General features: G+C 37.2%; 1 protein-coding gene across 1 annotated transcript; it reads right to left on the reverse strand.

Moving 5' to 3' along the window:
* Nucleotides 1-11,843: 11,843 nt before the first annotated feature.
* LOC132302382 (protein DETOXIFICATION 30-like) lies at nucleotides 11,844-20,853 on the reverse strand. Its single transcript, XM_059799215.1, has 2 exons — nucleotides 20,128-20,853; nucleotides 11,844-12,058 (listed from the first exon to the last, which is right to left on the reverse strand). Exons 1-2 carry the CDS (start codon nucleotides 20,655-20,657, stop codon nucleotides 11,926-11,928), a joined length of 663 nt encoding a protein of 220 aa, XP_059655198.1. The 5' UTR covers nucleotides 20,658-20,853; the 3' UTR covers nucleotides 11,844-11,925.
* Nucleotides 20,854-23,757: the final 2,904 nt, after the last annotated feature.

Below are 23,757 nucleotides of genomic sequence, written 5' to 3' on the forward strand. Positions count from 1 at the left end.
TGGAGGAATTGGGATATTGCTTGAATGAACAAGTTTCAGATAACTACATATATATTTTGGAAGAGCACAGATGATTTTTATTTATTATGATTTTTTATAAGTTTACTACATTGAAAAGTGTTTGTGATGCTTAGAGCTTTATAGACAATAAATTGTAATGTTCTGAAATTTTTTGGTAATATAATTGCTATTATGGGTTTATGAACGTGTATTTGAATGCCAATCTGCTTATTCAGCTGAGTGGATTAATTGCCATTTAATTTAATTTCATTTATTTTTGAATTCAACGAAGAGTTGATAAATGTATAGTGTATGCAATTTGTTCGACAATTGCTTTGTTACTAATGGGCTAGCAGGAATTTTGCTTTTAGGAGTTCCAATGGCTAGCTGGTTCTGTTTTTGGGAGCTGTAACATGCTCTATTTTTCCATTTGTATCATTTTTTTCCCTTTTATTTATTTTTCTATTTTTCCATTTGTTTCATTCTTGAACACAGCCAACAAAATGTCACTCGTTACATAAGGTTGTGAAAAGATCACTGGATGTATTATATAATAATATCATATTGCTTACTAACATTTTTGTTGTGTATGATCACTTCTTGTTTCAGCTGTCATATGAACCCACAAACAAAGGAAAATCTTCCAGTTGTGGTTACGAGAATGTTGAAATTGACAAAAGGTGTTCTACAACTCCTGAACTTGCACAACTCTTGGGGGTACAAGCATCACGGAGGAAGTCACGAACAAGTTTATGCATAGGTGATATGTTACTGTCCGACTTCGTTTCCTTTGTAATATATATAATATCCTTGAAAATCTTCTATAATTTTCTATCTGTATCTTATTATGGTGTGTCGACCTCACTTTACTGGTTCGTCTTCATTTATTCAACAAAGGAAATTTCACCAACCAGTAAGTGACTAGATCTACCCACTATACTGTTGTACTACGCATCATTCGATACATTAAAGGGATTATGTTTCAGGGCCTTCACTTTTCTTCTCACTCTTCACTTGAGTTACGTGCCTACTTTGATTGTGTCTAGATGAAGAACCTTTAGAAGAATTGGTGCGAGATTGCCAGTTTTTGGAACAGTTACTCTGATAGTGACCTAGGCCTTTCTTGTGACAAAACTTGCAAACTCTGATGGGACAAGTTAATACAACATGATCTATTATGTGAAAGTAATTACACTCCCTTGGAGAGGAAAAAGATGACGTCAAGTTCTTTATAGGATAATGAGTAGCAAGAACTGCATCTGTAGCCTGAGGTAGAGATGTACTCAGTCGAGTTTCTTCTAAAAGAAGTTCGCCTCTTCTAAAGTAGGCTGAGGATGCTGATGAAGGAGAGAGGCTCGAACGGGTTCAAAGGAGGGCTGAAGAGCCATAAGAAACATGATGATACGTTGCCGATCTCGATAGGTAGTAAATTTTGTAGAATTAGAAGCACAGGACCAAGTAGGTTCAGAGAGAGATAGTTGATCCCAAATAGCATGCATTTCAGAGACAAAAGTACTGATAGATTGACCAGGCTGTTGAGTTTTGCTATGAAGATTAGTCTGAAGTTGATATTGATGAGTGAGATCAGTAGTGGTGTAACGATGCTTCAAAAAATCCCAGATAGATTTTGCAGAATCAAAACGACCAAATTGTATACTAATGGATGAACTTGAGGTATTACGAAACGAAGTGATAATCTGATGATTTTTGCTATTCCATTCTTCAAGATGATTACCATATTTTTCTTTTGTTTCGGTTTCTTCTCGCACGGGCTCAAGGATATCACCAGCGACAATGCATCATAGTTTCTTACCTTTGAGAAAGTTGGTCAAAGCTTGGGTCCAGATAATCTAATTTGAACAGTCCTCAAATGTAGTACCAATAGGATGAGAAATTTCGGACCGATCTATAACGAGGAGCCATATAAGTTACGCAAAACAGCACACAAAAAACTGGAGAGAGCACGTCAAGGCATGCAAATAACAGGTCTAAACTAGTCCTGAAAAAAGAGTGGGGTCCCACATTCCTTGTGATTAATCAAGCAAGCTCCTTATCTTTTCTTTCTCAAAAAAGAATCTGCCAGACAGATACAAAATATTGTATAGAGACCCAATACAGAGACCAAGATGATATTGCCGGCCAAGGGGAATAGAACTCCGGTGAGGGTGTGAGACTCAACTGAGACAAGATCCGGCGGAGAGAAGGACAGGTCACCGGAGAAGAACTGAACAGAGATCTACAGAGAGAACGAACAGGTCGCCGGGATTTAAACGAGTGGACGGATCTACGGCGGACGGAAGAGAGCAGTGGCAAAGGGCAGTTGGTGCCGGCGTCGTGGAGGAGCGATTCGACGAGGACAGCGTTGATTGGTTTTAAGATGGGATGGCAGTGACTGAAGAAATTCTGATAACGGCGATCAATACAGAGACCAAATTCTGACTTTACGAGGCCGGCGACAAAATCAATTGCCGATGGCTTCGTTGATTATTGAGAGATAGAGCCGATGAAAAATCAATTGCCGGTGGCTTTGTTGGTATTGACCAAAGAGAGTGATGGTGGTAATGGGTCATTGTTGATTTCGTCGGCGTCGTGGAGGGCTGTGAATTGATGTTGACTTCAAAAAGCTATCTTCAAAAAAGCAATCTGTATCTTCAAAACAAACAAGGAATCTGTTTTGAGTCCACTGTAGTGACGTTGACTTCAAAAGCAATATGTGATGAAAAAAAAAAAAAATCTGGGATAATCGAGAGGAAAAAAAAAAGAAAAAGAAAAAGAAAAAGAAATATATATATATATATAATGGTGTAGATTGTGATGAAAAACAGATCAGAGATACAATGGTGAGGAAGCATATAAGCTGTTCAGTATGTCATCAATCGATGGCTCTGATATCATGTTGAATATAAGAGAGTGACAGATATATATCTTGAATATAAGAGAGATACAAAGACACAGAGATATATGTTGAATATGTTTTGTATATTCCAGCGCGTGGGGGCGCGTGCCTTCACCTACAGCATGCCCCAGGCGCGTGTGAGCGCGTGTGGGGCCCTCCAGGCGCGTTCCAAGCGGTGTTTTGTTTCTCCCGGTGCGTACCAGGGTGTTTGCAAGCCGATGGATGATCTTCCCGCAATACTTAGAGTAATAAAATGTTAAAAGCTGATTCTATTGGTCATTTTATTTGCTTTATCTGTCATTTATTTATTTATGCGATCTATGAAATGCATGGAATATATAATTGTTAATTAATTATTATTCATGCATTGGATCCATGATATTTATTTAAATGGCTTGATTTATATTAATTAAGTTATGAAAATTAATTGGATCTGATTACTAATTAATTTGAGGACACTTATTAGGAAACGCAAAATTATTTTTTGTAAATTATTTTTAAAGTGTGCTTCAAATTAAATATTAGTGAATCGTTTAAAGTCCAAATATTTTCTAAATTTAATTGGATTAAAATCAAGACGTTTTGCATGCATTATATCATGTAAATGAATAAAATGAAAACCCTAATTATTGAGTGGGAGTAGGGATTTTTATACATTGCCCCATGGCCTTCGTTATTAACACCATTGTAATTAGGTCTTCAAAAATAAGGCCCCACGCATGATTTGAAGAGTCTTAATATTACAAGAATGGTTATCTCATGAAAATAATAATATTAAATGTTTATTGTAATTAGATCTTTAAAAATAAGGCCCTACGCATGATTTAAAGAGTCTAGATTATAATGACAAGATATTTAATGTTTTATTTTTCATTAGAGTATTAATAACGTTATACACTCAATCTAAAATCAATAGTGTTAGCTCCCCAACGGAGCATTAGAGCATTAATAACGTTATACACTCAATCTAAAATCAATAGTGTTAGCTCCCCAACGGAGTGGTCTATACTAGGTGATTTTAGAAAGGCTAAACATAATCGGGAATCATTTCATATAGATAAACAAGGCATTGTCTTAAGAGATATGGAAATGATGGGATTTGCCCGCCAATAGTAATAATGAACTTCGCCAACCGAATAAGTTATTGGCGTATTGGTTATTCGATTTTTCATGCAGTGGTTAAGGGACCCACATACTATTTTAATGGAAGTGCTCACCTAATAGTAAATGAATCTCAACAATAGTAATAATGAACTCCTCCAACAGGATAAGTTATTGACATATTGATTGGTTGATTTATTATGTTACAGAGTTGAGGGACCCGCATTAATTAAAAGGGATTGTTCACCAATAATGATAATGATCTCTTGTTCAATTAAGATTTATTATATTATGTGGTTATGTAACACCCCCAACATTTTCCACGCATAAGTTGATCAGGCTTATACACGAAAAACGAGGGATATCAAAAACAATTGGCAATATACAAGCATGGAATACAAAATGATGATAATAAAAGAATTTAGACAGGAAAGGAACACTAAATAATACAACATCCATCCATCCTTTATTTAATACCGTACTTCATTACAACTTGGAAATCCTATGTCAAGGATCCCTAAATATAACCCAGAGAGTTCAACGTCAAAAGTAAATAAAAACTGAAACTGAAGTATTACATAAAACTTCTACCCTGAATTGGATCGTAAGAGTAGATGAGTTCGGATGGTGGTCCCACACTGCTAACCTCAACCTTGGAACGGGTGCTGACCGTATCCTGAAATAACAACAATGGTGGGTCAACCCCACGAGCAAGTCCTCTCTACTATGACCCAAATCAGAGAATCAAATAAATTAATCATTATGAATCGGTTGAGTACTATATCTGTATACATCCTAAGGGAACTATCCAATGTATAACATGACCTCAACCAGAATAGACGGTGATCACTTAGACTCACACTAGGTGGTTAAGTGTCGCCTTTCCCTACCCGGGAAATCAGCTATTATACATGGTGCACGGTACTGACAACACAGACTATAACGAACTACACAGTGATAACACCTCGCAAAGTACTGATGAATATACTGAGCATATAAGTTAGGCAACACATGCCAGCAATATTAATAAATATACTGAGTATGTTAATTAAGCAACACATGCCAATAATATTAAACCACATACCCCGACAGCCACACATCTGTCTATCGCAACGAATGCATAAGGTATAAATGAGTCTAAACTTATTAGCCAGCTCATATGGTTCTATATGGCAACACATCCATATAATATAAATGCGACATAATTAAACAGTCCATTTATTTCCTGAAATGCACACAGCATAATAATCATGGTTTATATATCAATTAACAGTATAAACATCCCATAAGATATCATGGATAATTTATCTGACTAAAACCATGGCCTTATTTAATTTAACAGTAATGGTTGATACCATTTAATAAGATAATAACACTATTTATATTTAACAATGTCGTTAAATAAATCACATTAGTATCCGTATTGTGAACGAGCCAATAAATGCTTAGAAAAGATTAATCGGCCATAAGAATAAGTAACGGGTATTAAAATAATAATTTCGTGGCCCGTTAAACCCGTAAATACCAACACAGTACCTAAAAATCCAAGTTTAAGGTTCTGGAATTTACAAAACAGGCCCTAGGGGTATTCTGGTAATTTCCAGTAGCTGTAGAGACCCCACACGCGCCCTCACGCGCCTCCCAGAGCTTCCCACACGGGCCGCCACTTTTCTCACACGCGCACGCGCTTACACGCGCCTTCACGCGCGTCTAGAACCTCCCACGCGCGCGCACGCTCTGCCACGCGCGCACTAATGCATCCTGATGACGCGGCGTGTGCTGGTTGGTCGGTTGTACCGTTTCTATGTGGGCGCGCTACACTGGATTGATCCACCTTCCTTCCCTCCATCCAACGCTCACGGATCCGGGTGTACCGCGGTAACATGGACCGCGATGCACCGGATCAATCAGACTCTACCAATGGCCAGGATGCACGCGCGCACTAACCTACCATGCGCCGCATCACACCGGATCACTCCGGTCATCTTCTTCACTGCCGGTGGCCGGGAACCTCGCCGGAGGCTCGCCGGAAATTACAGAAAATGCCCGAAAAATTCCTAAAAATTCTAAAAAAAATCCCTAACGCCTTAAGGAAATATTTTAGCTATTTTTAACTTCATAGGATAATAACTAATTATCTACCATCCTAAATAATTAAAAATCCACTAATTTAATAAACTAAAAAAATCATTTATTAAAATCTAAGCATGCTCTCAATGCTCCATCATAATCTAAATAATTTAAACAATTAATTTATGGATTCAAAGGGGAAAAATAGATAATAACTTGCCTTTTTGGATTTAAAATAAATCCGCCGGTTGGGCGTAGTCGGGTAAATTCCCTACACCGGTCCAAGCTCCTTTCTTTCTCTCTCTTCCTTTCCACACTCTTACAATGGCTCACTAGAATTTATAATTTGTGTTTAACTCCCTTTCCTTCCTTCTAAGGTAGGCTAGCTAATTTATATACAAATTATATAATATAAATATTACAAATATCTAATTTTTACATTTACTAACCACCTTCCCAACCATATGGCTTCAATTCCACCCATAAACATTGATGAAATCCTATCCTAATCTCTAATTTCATCATGACATTGGTTTAATACTATTATTATTATTAAAACTATTATTATTATTAATAAAATTTTATAATTATTATTATTATTATATTATTATTATTATATACAAATTAAATACTTTAATTAAATAATAATAATTAATCTAAAACATAACCAATAAAAATTTCAAAACTAATCATTATACTATATAGAACATAAATCAATATTACATGCACAAATAAATAAAATTAATTAACTAATCTAACATATATAATTACAAGGTGATTAAATCTACACATTAAAAAAAAATTAACCTAACACAAAATTAATTTAAATACACTCTTTAAAATTACGGGGTATTACATTTTCCCCCCCTAATAAAGGAATTTCATCCCCGAAATTCACTACATACCTATATTAAAAAGCTCTGGATACTTGGCACGGATAATATCTTCCCGTTCCCAAGTAGACTCTGTAGCACTATGATGACTCCACTGTACACGTACTAATGGAATAGTCTTCGTGCGCAGTATCTGATTCCTACGATCGAGAATACAGTAAGGTTGTTCCAAATAGGTTGCATCGGGTTGCAACTCAATCTCACCCACATCAATGTGTTGATATCGATTTTCTTCCCGTAGAAATTTTCGCAGCATAGATACATGAAAAACATTATGTACCATATGAAGATTATCTGGTAGAGCCAAACGATAAGCTACTGCCCCAATCCGATCTGTAATCATAAAAGGACCCACAAACCGAGGCGATAACTTACCCTTTGACCCAAACCGCATTACTCCCTTCATAGGAGAAACCTTAAGCAAAACCTGATCACCAACCTTAAATTCCAAAGCACGAGTTCGACGGTCAGTATAACTTTTCTGTCTGCTTTGAGCTGTACGCATCCGATCCCTAATGATAGCGATCTTTTCTGACGTGTCCTTAATAAATTCAGGACCCAAAAAGCTGTTCTCACCAACTCCAAGCCAACAGACAGGAGACCTACACGGTCTACCGTACAAAGCCTCAAATGGTGCCATACCAATAGTTTTCTGATAACTATTGTTATAAGCAAACTCTGAAAGCGGCAAATATTCCTCCCAATTGCCCTTAAAATCAAGAACACATGCCCGCAACATGTCTTCTAAAATCTGATTAACTCGCTCAGTCTGTCCATCTGTTTGAGGATGATAAGCAGTGCTAAGATAAAGTTCTGTACCCAAAGCCTGCTGAAAGCTCCTCCAAAATCCTGATACAAACTTCGGATCTCTATCTGATACGATGGACAATGGTACGCCATGAAGTTTCACCATTTCTGCAATATACAGCTTAGCATACTGTTCTGACGTAAAGTTTGACCGAACAGGCAGAAAGTGAGCGGACTTGGTCAATCTATCAACAATGACCCAAATAGAGTTGTGATTATGCTGTGAAGCAGGTAATCCCTTTATGAAGTCCATGGAAATACTCTCCCATTTCCACTCTGGTATGGGAAGTGGCTGTAACGATCCTGACGGTCTCTGATGATCAATCTTAATCATCTGACAGGTGCTACATTTAGAGACAAAGATAGCTATATCTCTTTTCATGCCGGCCCACCAAAACTGGCTTTTCATGTCCTGATACATCTTGTCTCCCCCTGGATGTACAGAGAACTGAGAAGTGTGTGTCTCTCTCATCACAATATTTCTCAAATTGTCAGCTGAAGGCACAATTAAACGTCCCTTGTACCTCAATCCTCCATCAGTCCCTATAGAATAAAAAAGAACATCTCCGGAGGCTAACTCCAAAACCCGATCAATACACTGTTGATCTGAGAGTTGCGCTTGAATGACCTGATGAATGATAGAAGGAGTTACTACCACACATGCCATAAAAGCGTCTGCTAACTCATCAACCGTCTTCAAAGCATCCCACTCTGTTGTAAACAAAGCTGAAAGGCTGACATAGGGTCGGCGGCTGAGTGCGTCTGCTACAACATTCGCTTTCCCTGGATGATACTGTATAGAGAAGTGATAGTCTTTCACGAACTCCAACTATCTGCGCTGTCTCATATTCAGTTCCCTCTGTGTGAACAAATACTGTAGACTTTTATGATCGCTAAACAATCGAAAAGTCTCCCCCAAAAGATAATGTCTCCAAATACGCAAGGCAAAAACCACTGCTGCGAGCTCTAGATCGTGAGTCGGGTAATTAAGCTCATGAGGCTTAAGCTTCCTAGACCCATAAGAAACTAGTCGCTCTTCTTGCATCAACACACAACCCAAACCCTTCAGAGAAGCGTCGGTAAATACTAAATACTCGATTCCACTCTGAGGTGTGGCTAAGACAGGTGCAGAAGTTAACTTGCTCTTCAATTCAGCAAAAGCAGTCTGACAAGAATCATCCCATACAAATGGTACATTCTTCTTAGTCAGATGAGTAAGTGGACCCGCAATTTTGGAAAATCCCTGGATGAACCTGCGATAATACCCTGCCAATCCCAGAAAACTGCGAATCTCTGTTGGTGAGGTAGGCTGTCCCCACTCCCTAACGGCCGCAACCTTGACTGGATCTACTGCTAACCCTTCTTCTGACACTACATGTCCCAGAAATTTGACCTCTTTCTGCCAAAATTCGCACTTCTCAAACTTCGCGAACAACTGATGTTCTCGAAGTGTCTGCAACACTGTGCGTAAATGTCTGGCATGGTCCTTCTCCGACTTAGAGTAAACCAGAATATCATCAATGAAAACAATGACAAACTGATCTAAGTATTCTCTGAATACTCTATTCATCAAGTCCATAAAGACAGCTGGAGCGTTCGTTAAACCGAAGGGCATAACACAAAACTCATAAGATCCGTACCTTGTGAGAAATGCTGTCTTTGGAACATCTTGTTCTCTGACTCATGGCTGATGATAACCAGACCTCAAATCGATCTTTGAGAAGTAAGTAGCTCCCTTCAACTGATCAAACAGGTCATCAATTCTGGGCAACGGGTACTTGTTGCGAATAGTGACCTTGTTCAGTTCTCTGTAATCAATACAAAGACGAAGAGATCCATCCTTCTTCTTTACAAACAGTACTGGTGCTCCCCACGGTGAAGTACTCCTGCGAATAAATCCCTGGCTGAGCAACTGTTGAATTTGATCCTTCAACTCTCGCATCTCTACTGGTGCCATTCGGTACGGCGCCTTAGCAATAGGTGTAGTGCCTGGAGCTAAATCAATAACGAAGTCTATCCTTCGACTCGGTGGCAAGCCTGGAATTTCCTGGAATACATCCTGGAATTCCTGTACTACCGGGATACTATCCCGAGATACCGCAGTCGCTTCCTGTGAGTCCTCCTCAAGAACGAATAAATAAGTGATAGGCCCTCTATCAGGTTGTGGTACAACAAGAAGATACATCTCCTGTCCTGGTATAGAAAATACAATAGACTTTTCGTAACAGTTAACCTGAGCATGGTACTGAGATAACCATTCCATCCCAAGTATAATATCATACGAATGCATATCTAACACTAACAAATTTGCAAGAAATCGAAGCCGGCCCATATCTATAAGGATATCACCGCTACACTCTCGTAAAATTGCGCCAACTCCCAATGGTGTATAAATATTAAGAGGTTGGTCACATAACTGAGTCATCATACCAGATAAGATAACAAAAGATCTAGACACAAAAGAATGTGATGCAGCAGTGTCAAACAGTATACGAACAGTTCTACCATGTATAGAAAACATACCCTCAATAGCCTGAGGAGCCTGCGCATTATGTGGCATGAAGTTATAAACTCTGCCATGATGCAACTGCTGAGGAGGTTGTCCCGGAGGAAATGGTGGTGCTGGAAGTGCCGGAACATTTTGAACTTGCCCACGTGGCATCGGTGGGGCCGGTAGAGGTAATGGCTGATTAGGTCTCGGCTGCCCATACTGTCCCTGCTTAGCTTTGGGACACATCTTGGCCGGATGCCCAATCTCTCTATAGTGATAACAATGTCCCGTAAAAGGACCTGCCTGCCTCCTCTGTTGACTTCCCGACCACTGTTCCTGTCCGGTCTGAGGTATCCCACCTTGTCTACCCTGATTAGGGACTCCATCCCTCTGCACATCTGGGTTTCCTTTGTTTTTCTTCCAAGGTTGATGTCCTTGAAATCTGCCCCGATCATTGGACTTTGTACCACTACTGCTTCCTTTCTCCACTGTCTGGTAGTCTCGGTTAGCCCGCTTATCTCCCTTGGACTTCCGGTAATCACTCCTCATCTGGCAGTGCTGTAAGGCGGCATTAACCACCTGGATATAAGTAGTATATGCAGGACTACCTATAATCACCACTTTAATCGGCCATATCAACCCTTTCACAAAGCGGTCTCTCTTCTTTTCTTCCGTATTGACCTCCTCTGGTGCAAATAATGACAAATTAATGAACTTCTGTTCATACTCAGCCATAGTCATATCCTCCTGTTGCAGATCCAGAAATTCAGTCTTCATCACTGATCTTACTGACATAGGAAAATACTTGTCGTCAAAGCGAGTATGAAATTCAGCATAAGTCAATCTGGTCCTCTCTTCGACAGTAGTAATAGACTCCCACCACTGCAATGCATTGCCTATCAGCATAAACGTAGCCAGCATCTGTTTCTGCACTTCGGTACAGATTACCATCCGAAGATGACGCTCGCTCTCCTGTTTCCACTGATATGCTAACAAGACATCTGTGGACCCCGCAAATGTCGGTGGATTCCCTCTGATAAACGAGTGACGAGTTTTGTCCCATGACATTGGCTGTGCCACTGGTTCAGGAACAGGTACTATTGGAGGAGGTTGCTGGTTTCGTAGAGCAGATGCTACTCCTGCTGCTACAGCTCGTGCAATGATATCAGCAACTTGAAGGGAAAATTCCTGATTCTCATTTTGAGTTGGGGAAATACTGCGATGACGGTTCGCATTCCTTGTCCCACGCCGAGACATCCTTCTTTTGAATTCAGAAAAATCTAACGTCAGTACATTATAATGGACCGACTAAAAGAATACAAAGAACCCTAATACTTAGGCTCTAATTATCAGAATACACAACGCGGAAGTATAGTAATCACAGATCCCGAAGACACTCGAACCTGGAATGCTCTGATACCAACTGTAACACCCCCAACATTTTCCACGCATAAGTTGATCAGGCTTATACACGAAAAACGAGGGATATCAAAAACAATTGGCAATATACAAGCATGGAATACAAAATGATGATAATAAAAGAATTTAGACAGGAAAGGAACACTAAATAATACAACATCCATCCATCCTTTATTTAATACCGTACTTCATTACAACTTGGAAATCCTATGTCAAGGATCCCTAAATATAACCCAGAGAGTTCAACGTCAAAAGTAAATAAAAACTGAAACTGAAGTATTACATAAAACTTCTACCCTGAATTGGATCGTAAGAGTAGATGAGTTCGGATGGTGGTCCCACACTGCTAACCTCAACCTTGGAACGGGTGCTGACCGTATCCTGAAATAACAACAATGGTGGGTCAACCCCACGAGCAAGTCCTCTCTACTATGACCCAAATCAGAGAATCAAATAAATTAATCATTATGAATCGGTTGAGTACTATATCTGTATACATCCTAAGGGAACTATCCAATGTATAACATGACCTCAACCAGAATAGACGGTGATCACTTAGACTCACACTAGGTGGTTAAGTGTCGCCTTTCCCTACCCGGGAAATCAGCTATTATACATGGTGCACGGTACTGACAACACAGACTATAACGAACTACACAGTGATAACACCTCGCAAAGTACTGATGAATATACTGAGCATATAAGTTAGGCAACACATGCCAGCAATATTAATAAATATACTGAGTATGTTAATTAGGCAACACATGCCAATAATATTAAACCACATACCCCGACAGCCACACATCTGTCTATCGCAACGAATGCATAAGGTATAAATGAGTCTAAACTTATTAGCCAGCTCATATGGTTCTATATGGCAACACATCCATATAATATAAATGCGACATAATTAAACAGTCCATTTATTTCCTGAAATGCACACAGCATAATAATCATGGTTTATATATCAATTAACAGTATAAACATCCCATAAGATATCATGGATAATTTATCTGACTAAAACCATGGCCTTATTTAATTTAACAGTAATGGTTGATACCATTTAATAAGATAATAACACTATTTATATTTAACAATGTCATTAAATAAATCACATTAGTATCCGTATTGTGAACGAGCCAATAAATGCTTAGAAAAGATTAATCGGCCATAAGAATAAGTAACGGGTATTAAAATAATAATTTCGTGGCCCGTTAAACCCGTAAATACCAACACAGTACCTAAAAATCCAAGTTTAAGGTTCTGGAATTTACAAAACAGGCCCTAGGGGTATTCTGGTAATTTCCAGTAGCTGTAGAGACCCCACACGCGCCCTCACGCGCCTCCCAGAGCTTCCCACACGGGCCGCCACTTTTCTCACACGCGCACGCGCTTACACGCGCCTTCACGCGCGTCTAGAACCTCCCACGCGCGCGCACGCTCTGCCACGCGCGCACTAATGCATCCTGATGACGCGGCGTGTGCTGGTTGGTCGGTTGTACCGTTTCTATGTGGGCGCGCTACACTGGATTGATCCACCTTCCTTCCCTCCATCCAACGCTCACGGATCCGGGTGTACCGCGGTAACATGGACCGCGATGCACCGGATCAATCAGACTCTACCAATGGCCAGGATGCACGCGCGCACTAACCTACCATGCGCCGCATCACACCGGATCACTCCGGTCATCTTCTTCACTGCCGGTGGTCGGAAACCTCGCCGGAGGCTCGCCGGAAATTGCAGAAAATGCCCGAAAAATTCCTAAAAATTCTAAAAAAAATCCCTAACGCCTTAAGGAAATATTTTAGCTATTTTTAACTTCATAGGATAATAACTAATTATCTACCATCCTAAATAATTAAAAATCCACTAATTTAATAAACTAAAAAAAATCATTTATTAAAATCTAAGCATGCTCTCAATGCTTCATCATAATCTAAATAATTTAAACAATTAATTTAAGGATTCAAAGGGGAAAAATAGATAATAACTTGCCTTTTTGGATTTAAAATAAATCCGCCGGTTGCGCGTAGTCGGGTAAATTTCCTACACCGGTCCAAGCTCCTTTCTTTCTTTCTCTTCCTTTCCACACTCTTACAATGGCTCACTAGAATTTATAATTTGTGTTTAACTCCCTTTCCTTCCTTCTAAGGTAGGCTAGCTAATTTATATACAAATTATATAATATAAATATTACAAATATCTAATTTTTACATTTACTAACCACCTTCCCAACCATATGGCTTCAATTCCACCCATAAACATTGATGAAATCCTATCCTAATCTCTAATTTCATCATGACATTGGTTTAATACTATTATTATTATTATAACTATTATTATTATTAATAAACTTTTATAATTATTATTATTATATTATTATTATTATTATATACAAATTAAATACTTTAATTAAATAATAATAATTAATCTAAAACATAACCAATAAAAATTTCAAAACTAATCATTATACTATATAGAACATAAATCAATATTACATGCACAAATAAATAAAATTAATTAACTAATCTAACATATATAATTACAAGGTGATTAAATCTACACATTAAAAAAAAAAATTAACCTAACACAAAATTAATTTAAATACACTCTTTAAAATTACGGGGTATTACAGGTTAACAAACTCATTTTAATTTTAAATATGCATGACAGTATTAATAATTCACCTTGCATATTGTATGAATGTATTTATATTCAGATTAATTATGTCTAATCCAATTTATCTGCTTGCTTACATATTCAATGTAACTGGACCTCATTAATATTGACTGAGAAATGAACTTAGATATTTTATTCACAACGTAAGGGTACAAAATGTATTTAATACTCCTAAACCTAATCCTTTTACTTTAAGATACCCAAGAGAACATTAATGTTTTGAATAAGTGAAATAAGGCAAATGAGATGAATTGGTACAATATTCTAGAGTTTACCTCGAATACGCTCCAAAACTAACATTTACATTATTTTATTTTCTTCAAGCATCATGCTAAATGTCAATAAGATGTTTTGGTGAGATTATATAGAGAGTACGCGAAAGTACTATGTCAAACTTAAATACCATCAAGATAGCCTAAGGAACTCCAGTATGAGATCGAATTTTGTAAAATGATAGTTTATTATTTTAAAAATTAGCTGGAGATCAATAGGGCTGACTTGGATGGTAAGTTTCAAGTTGACATGATTATTGCCTTGTTATCAAACTCGTTCGACTCTTTTAGAGTGAACTAAATAAGGAATTAGTTTAAGTTCACACTCGCTGATATTCTTATAGAATTGGGAACAAATGAAAGGATAATCAAATAGTATAAGTATTCCTATCAATCTAACCTAGTCTATACCATTTTCTTCTAGGCCCAAGTGGAAGGGCAAAGTAAAGAAGAAGGATGATAATAGGACTAGGCTAGCACAAAATATGGGTATCCAAAAGGTTAAAGGGAATAAAGCAGTGTATGTTGAGGGCAAAGAAAACTGTTTCTTTTGTCGCTAACTAAGACATTAAAGGACAAATTGTCTAAGCAATGACGTGGCATAGGAAAATATATATTTAATCATTGAGCCATGTTATGTGGTTGTATCTATTAATTCCTGATGAATAGATTCTGGAGCCACTAAACATGTTTGCAATTCATTGCAAGGATTTCAGGAATCCAGAAGCCTCGATGATATGGAATATATTTGTACTTGACCTGATGTCAAGGTTGTACCTAAGTCAGTGGGAGTATTACATCTGAAATTAGAGAGTATGAGGATATTAGTATTAGAGAACTATCTTTATACACAGATGTTAGACGCAATCTCATTCTTATTTCACTTTTGGTTTATAAAAACTGTGTTGTTATTTTGTAAAACTGGTTTATAAAATTGAATAATTATGCGATTGTTTCTGGTGCATTGAAAGATGGTTAATATACTATAATCACAAACTCTTAAGATTTGCAGGATGTAAAAACTAATGTTGCATATTCTAGATTGAATGTTAAGAGAAAAATTATTATTCCTGACTCATTGTATTTTTAATGTCTATTTTTGGGTTATAATCAGTCAAAATGAGATTCAAAAATTGGTCAAAGAAGGTTAATTACCTAGTGAGGCAGAGGAGCCTAATCCAAACTTGTGAACCCGGTTTTGAATGATAGATAACTCTAAGGGCTTAATCAGCCAGATGAAATAGACATAAAGGACAATTGGAGTCGGTACACACTGACACGTGTGGTCTTAAGAACATTCAAGCAAGATTACTCACGTTTTGGATAAGTTTATCTGATGCAACACAAGTCTTAAACTCTTGGTATATTCTGAGAAGGTCAAGACTGATGTGGAGCACAGATTAGGTAAACTTATCAAGATACTTCGATTTGATCGAGGAAATGAGTATTTCTTGGGATTGTGCAAAGACTAAATGGTCAATGAGGGTGTTATGTACCAGTTTTCCGCAATTGACGCTAAATGCATTTATGTATTAAATAGGAATAACAGAATTCCACTTAACATGGTTAGATCTATGATCAGTTATGCCACATTATCTCTTTCATTTAAGAGTTTAGCGTTAATGACATCGATGCGCATTATGAACTGCATTCTATCTTAGTCTGTCTCAAGGATACCGTTGAGCTGTGTTTTTTGACTAAATCTTAGTTTGAATCACATGCGCATATGGGGTAGTCTTGCATATGTGCGCTTGATATGGACAAGTAAGTTGGAAACAGATCATACGCATGATAGATTTGATAGCTACTCTAAAAGTCACTAGGATGGTTTATTTTATGATCTCAAAGATAAAAGTTGATTAATTACACTCACTGTTTATCTATAGGAGAATCATATTATGAATCACATACCTAGTACCATAATGTTAGAGAATATGGTATGAGTACCAGATGTACCACATGTGAACACACTTATTATAGAGATTGAGAATAATATATGAATTCCCTATTGATGCGTCAGCATCATCTAGTACACAGATTCCTTCATCGGTACATTGATGTAGTGGGAGGATAATTATCCAATCCGACATAATCATGGTTTTAGGTGAGACCGTTATGGACATCCCTGTTAAACATCAGTTGGACCCAGTAAGCTACACGGAAGCATGAACCGATATGGATACAGATCATTTTGGTGAGTTACTATGAAATCAGAGTTGGAATCTATGTATACTAATTAAATCTGGGATCTTGTAGAACTTTCGAGTAGGGTGATACCTATGGAAGGCAAGTTAATCTACAAAAAGATACCAGAAGATTTCTTAGTGCATAAATCATGAGTGTACAAGGGAATGTCATTATTTTTCTGATTCTATATATATTGATGACATCCTACTCATTTATAATGACGTGGAAGTTTTGTCATCAATAAAAAGGTAGTTGTTCAATTACTTCTAAATGAAGGATTCTCAAGATGTAAGTTATATTCCTAGGATCAAGCTTTTGCAAGATCAGGTTAAAAGGAAAATAGGCTTATCTTAATAATCCTATATTGATAAAGTTTTGACTAGGTTTGGTATGCATAACTCAAAGAATGAGTTCTTGCTTAATTGATATGGATTGCTCTTTCTAGTAATTAGTTTTCTAAGACTAGCAGAAGAGATTGAGCAAATGAGACTAGAACTATATACTTTGGCATATGGGAGTCTCATATATGCCATGGTCTATACCAAACAGGACATCCGCTACATAGTAGGGATAGTCAGATGATATCAGTCCAATCTTGGACTTGATAACTGGTCTGTTGTGAAAAATATCATTAAGTACTTAAGGAGAACCAATGATATCATACTCATTTATAGATGTGATGATATGGTCCTAGTCAGGTATGCTAGTTATAATTTTCAATCAGAAGTAGATACTATGAGGTTCATGACTTAGTGTATGTTCATTTAATGGAAGGGAAATCAGTTAGTAGATTGTTAAGCAGATTTCAACTGCTGACTCAAATCTGCAGGTGGAAAACATTGCAGCCTTAAAGACGGCAAAGGAAGCCTATTGGTTTGATCTCACTGATTTAGAGGTTGCAGAGTATACTAGCCTGCCTATTGAGCTATGTTGCGACAAGAGTGCAGAAGTAGTCCAAACCAATGACCCAAGGTTCTATAAAGCAACAAGATACACTGAGAGGAAGTATCATGTTCTACATGATATTGTCCGGCAAGAAAATGTACTTGTAGCCAGAACATTGCATTGGAACACAACTTTGTTGATCCATTATCAAAGGTGTCATTGATCAATAATTTTGATCATCATCTGGATAACATTGGTGTTAGGTGCAATTTGAATTGGCTATGAGGGCAAGTGGGAGCTGTTGGGATTTATATGCCCTGACATAGCAAATTTCTATCTGGATTATAGTGACATATGTTCCTGACATATCTGAAATATTTATGATTTATATAATTAGTGAATTCAATGTATTATATTTCGATTCACTATGAAATTGATAGTGTCCCTGTGATTACAAGAAATATTTATATATATATGTAAGTGATGGCAATCAATGCATAATATATAAATAAGTAATTATAAATTGTTCATAGTCGGTACTTATGGATGGACTCATAATTAATTAAGACTTGAATTGGATCCGCGTTAGGTTGAGATATATTGCGAGAGCTGTCGTATGCAATTTCTCCCTATCATCGTCATGGCATTTGACTCTTAAGCATGAGAAAATTATAGACTCTTTTATTAATTAATAATTATTTTGATTTGTTCGGCGGATTCTTCGGGATCCTTAGACTGACACTTTGGGTAGTTATGTGATTAATAGTTAGAGGGTTATATTTTCAATATTTACATTATTGTTACTTGTATTTATTTTGTATTGATTATGGTTGGTCACAAAGTAAATTCGAAGGCCTTCGTGTGTTTTTAGACAAAATGATTTATTATATTTATTTATTTAAATTATTTTTTTCAAACAAATGTTTTATTGTGATCGAGCCAGAAATAATCAATGGTACCAATATATATATATTAATTAAGTAGTCAGATTGATGGCTTTATTTATCCGATAACTAATTATGCATAGATGAGTCAAAGTGCAATATTGATTTAGAGGTTATTTATTATTTAATTGGAGTTCAATTAATTTCTTTTAGTGGAGTAGAAATTAATTTATGAATTAATTGAATTGGGTCCATGGACTGGGCCAATTATTAATTCATTGTAGCCAATAAAATAATAAGCCCAATGGATTCTCACTCATAGCCCAACTTGATATTGGAATCATATTAGATTTGAGACATATGAATTAGAGATTGAGAAGGATTTGTTGTTTCCTTTTCTTTATTTTTATATTGCCTATAAATATACATGGCCTATGTATATTTTAGGGGTGATTTTTATGAGAAGGAAAAAGGAATAAATTTTCTCTCTCTAGAAAATTAGGATTAGTGTTCTCATCTAATGGAGGCTCCCACAAGCCTAATTTTTCAAGGTCATTCATGGAGGCTTATGAGTGATTCCTAAAGGTAAGACCATTACCAAGAAGATTGAGATCCATGGAAAAGGTGTCTAGCAAAAGGGATCTACAATAAGTGAGAACATTCACTTTAGAGGAGAGATCTAAGGTTTACTCAAACCTTGATGTAAGTATTCAATCTTTTAATTGAATGATACATCATATTTTATTTTTGCATAAAACTTATCTATATGATGAATCAAGATCTATGAATCAAAATTCCTCAAAAAGTTTTTAAAATTTGTACGTTTCCCAACAGAATTAACCCCAAATAAGTATCGAATCTGACGTGTTTATGTCCAAATCATCTACTTAAACAGTCTTCAAAAATAATTATTTATAATTCGGTAATTCATTTTCGGTTTCTCTAACATTATTCATAATTATAATGACAAAGCCATAGATATAAGTAATAACTTATACACCAATATTATGATATTTGCATAACTAGCTTTCTCCTCTAAATTAAGTAATTGTACGTTTTTAATGGTCTTGTTGAATAAAATCTAAATAATAATTTATATTTAAATTAATCGTGTTTACGCTGTATTCTATTTTTTATTACGATTCTATGTGTTATAATATATGTTTAGGTCTGCATATCGCGTTCATGTCCATATTACATAGCTAAAGCATCTAAACAAGCTTACCTTTTAACTTATTAAAAAAAAAAAGCATCTAAACAATATGTGAACTCATAGACTCCGTAAACTAGGTTAAGATTTCTATGTTGTAAAATGTTAGTCCGAACATATATTTGTTTCTAAACTTGTTTTACAAGACACACCCAACCATACCCTACTGTTACTGGAGGAGGGGTGTGATCGACCTCTCTGCTAGTCGCAACACACAGCCTGGTGGACATGCGGATTGAAAAGTCTGACCCTACTATAATTGACCCCCGTGACACCTACCATCATAGTGAAATGAGAAATGTAGTTTGGACAATTGTACTTAGGAGTCTCACCAGAGCATTACAGCAGATGCAAGGGACAACTTAACAAATCGCCGGAGGTTCTGAAAGGCCTTCCATGAAAACCCGCTCCAAGCTCCACCACACGACCCACTGAATATATACAGCAGATGAGCCGCCACTATTAACCACCACGACGCGTTCAGCACCACCGCCGCACCCACCGCGGCGATCACCGCCATCGCCATGAATTTGCTCTGCGCCTGTAAAAACTTGGCGAGCGGGAAGTTCACCGCGTATGCAAAGAGCTGTGGAATCATCCACACCGCGAATCTCCCGGACGCATTTGCTATCTCGGCTGTCTGGCCGATGAGTATCAGAATCGGAGCTGCGAATATTGGCAAATGGGTGTGAAGATGGCCGGAGCAGCTAGGTACCAAATCTTTTTTTGACTCCACAGCAAATTCTCTGATGAAATCTTGAACTCCGGAGATGGGTTTGATGTCGTTTTCATTGACGGCAAAGGATGAAGAAGAAAGCTCTGATGGGAGGGCTCTCTGGATGACCTGGGTAATGATGCTCATCGTCTCTGCTAGATAGAAGTGGTTGCTTGATACTACCCATGAGAGAGTGAGAGTGAGAGAGGTAGAGAGAGAGAGGGAGAGAGAGAGAGAGAGAGGGAGAGGGAGAGGGAGTTTGCTTGTCAAGTGAGAAAATAAGATCTGGATGGGTGTTGCTAATCTAAATAATTATTGTTTTTATGTTTTATGCGATGACTATAAAAACTTTGATTTTCACCCATGTGATATAAATAGAAGCATTTTCTTTATTTGATGACTGGCCCTATCGTATTGATTGTCAATGCTAATTCTAGAGACCTCTAAAAGTATCTAGAATTTTTTTTTTTTCAAATCTTGGAACATATAGATGACCAGTCCGTGATTAGTGGTGCCATAATATTGCAATATTTATAATTAAGAAGAATATATATTTACATGATATTTTGGTTAGGAGTGTACATGGTCTAGTTTGATGTGATTTAAAATCGAAATTGAAACTGTGAGGACATAAATCCGAATCCCAACAGGTTCCAGGTCCCTCATATAAAATTTTGTTTTATTTTTTAAAGCGGGCTCTCTAATTCCCAAATAATATGAGATTTTAAAATGTAAAACGAATTGTGATGACAGTCGCGCAACGAATTAGGCGACTGTCTAGCAACAGTTGCCCTAGCAAAGCTCAAATTTCTAAAGTTCTAGTTCTTGGGTCGAGTGACCTATAAATAGGCATGTCAACTTTCTATGAAAAGATACTATGCATTTTAAATAAATAAATTTTTTTCATATTTTGAAATGTGACAGTTCTACACCCATCAGTGAATTAGATTTTTCATCTTAAATCAATTCGAATATGGTTTCATAACTTTGATACGAATGAAAATATTTAGTTTAATAATCTGTTTAACAATCAAAATTTCAATAATTCGTTTCGTTAACAAATCATATATAGTTTATATTATTCAATTTGATATGATAATAATTTGGTCCGGCCAAATATTATATATAATATATAATACGTTATAAATATATATATTACGTATATATATAAACAATGCTTGCTTTAAACTGCGTACTTTTTATGATGAGGTGATTCAAAAAAACATTAACAGGTATTAAAGTTTTAAAAGAAAAAAAAAAAAAAAAATGGTGACTACATGGAATAGAAACTGACCATTAATCCATCCCTCTTTCTCTCTCATGCAGTGATATATATTACTTCTATGTTTTAAATTTAAAATCAGACAATGTTTTTCGCTTTAGTGAATCGGACCATGTAAGTTGTGAGTTGACAAGTAATTCATCATTCCACCGCTGATAGCCTTCGAGTCCATACTCCTTCATGGACAGTGTGTTGGAGGGCTAATGGATCGCTCATGTTCATCTTTGGTGATATCGCTTTACGTCTCCGGCAATGGGTTCAACTCTTGATCCATGACGCCGAGTTGGAATTTGGAACGATTCCATGGAGCCCGGTGGCTTTCTCGTAGTAGGAAGAGTCAATTGAATGGCCTATGAATACTTCTTGAAGTTTTTATCCCCTGTATTCATCATTTTTTTTTTCCTTTTTAAACTTAAACACCTGTTAATATTTATTGAACCACCTCATCATAAGAAGGTTCTTTCTTATGCGACTTAAGACAAGTATTATTCTTTAAACGAGTTTCATCATAAAGTAACTTATGTCCCCTTTGAGATTGAGTGGTCGAATCTTATTGGGAACAACATTGTTGGATTTATTTGAACTTTTGGCAAGAAAGAAAAAAAATATATTGTTTTTTGTTTTTTGTTTTTCTTTTTTTTCTTTTTTTTTTTTTTTTTTTTTTTTTTTTTTTTGTCGGGGAAAGACTTGTTTTTAACCTTATAACTAATGTTGACCTTTGGGGTTTCATGCCAAAACAATATATATACATATATATATATATATAGGGAGAGGCTCTCAGGCGGACCAAAAAAGCGGACTATTGAACGGTCTTCAAGTGAAGTCTATTTTTAAGACTTAATATCCGTATTGGTGGGACCACTGAAACGGCTAAGTAGACCAGACCCAATTCTCGGCATAGACGTAGTCTGTTGTTTGCCTTGTCACTATCCTTGCATCGCCAGTTAGAACAGAAACGCCAGTGCAATTCATCCTTGGCTACCGGCAATCCGGGTTGTTCGGCTCTTACAGTCGCTATCTTTGCCGGACTCCATACTTGCCGGTTAGAATACTTCATGCCGCTGTTACCATCCGTCCACTGCCTACGAGCTCGTTGCAGAAATTTCACTGTCATCGCCGCCGTTCAGAAATCTAATCTGCGCAAACCTTTCTCTCTCTTCATGCGCGCATCCCTTCTCCCTAGTCCCTTACTCTGCAAAACCCTTTCCCCTCTCGTTATCACTTTTTTTTCCCTTCTTTTGATCAATCATCAGAGTATTCAATTCATGTCGAATCCTAACAAAACCCAAATCTAATTCACCAACTCCCATCTCGCCGGAGGAAAGGGAAAGCAGGTTGCGACAGAGCCTGTGGGATTGCTTCTTCACCGACAGGAAAAAAAAATTGATAAACGACAAGAAGAGAGAGAAAACGTGTTGCCGAACACGTGGGTCTGTATTTTCCGGCCGTGGGTTGCTGCGCCGTCGGTTTTCCCCTATCTGTACTTGAAGTTAGGTGGAGAGACAAAGAGATGAGAGAGACATAATAGAGAGCCCCCCTTTTAAAAGGGGTCCCACCAATATGGATTTTAAGCCTTAAAAATAAACTTCACTTAAAAGACAGTTCAATAGTTCGCTTTTTTGGTCTGCCTGAGAGCCTCACCCTATATATATATATATTGATCAGTAACACACACCCAACGCACTCACAATCATGTATATTGATCAGTAACACACACCCAACGCACTCACAATCATGTATATTGATCAGTAACACACACCCAACACACTCACAATCACACCCAACCAACACCTAATATAACGACACACATTCTTGGCAAAAGTCCAATATGGTATCATTATAGTTTGACCTTTCTTTACCATGGAAAGTGGGCTTTGGTGCTTGGGCCAAACTGAAAGAGATCCAAAGACCTCATAAGAAGAGAGTCCAGCCCACTAAGGAGGTCCATCAAATTCTGACTGAGCC

The sequence above is a fragment of the Cornus florida genome, unplaced genomic scaffold (assembly GCF_030987335.1).
Source record: "Cornus florida cultivar Cherokee Brave unplaced genomic scaffold, ASM3098733v1 CherokeeBrave_3.0.0_Hap2_Chr04, whole genome shotgun sequence".
NCBI classification, from domain to species: domain Eukaryota; kingdom Viridiplantae; phylum Streptophyta; class Magnoliopsida; order Cornales; family Cornaceae; genus Cornus; species Cornus florida.

What these genes read in the sequence shown, in the direction of transcription:
- LOC132302382 (XM_059799215.1), bottom strand. Translation starts at nt 20,657, where the DNA reads ATGAGCATCATTACCCAGGTCATCCAGAGAGCCCTCCCATCAGAGCTT. An exon ending in GCATCTGCTGTAATGCTCTG is followed by an intron (nt 12,059 to 20,127) that starts GTGAGACTCCTA and finishes TTGTTATTTCAG; the next exon opens with GATACGGTCAGCACCCGTTC.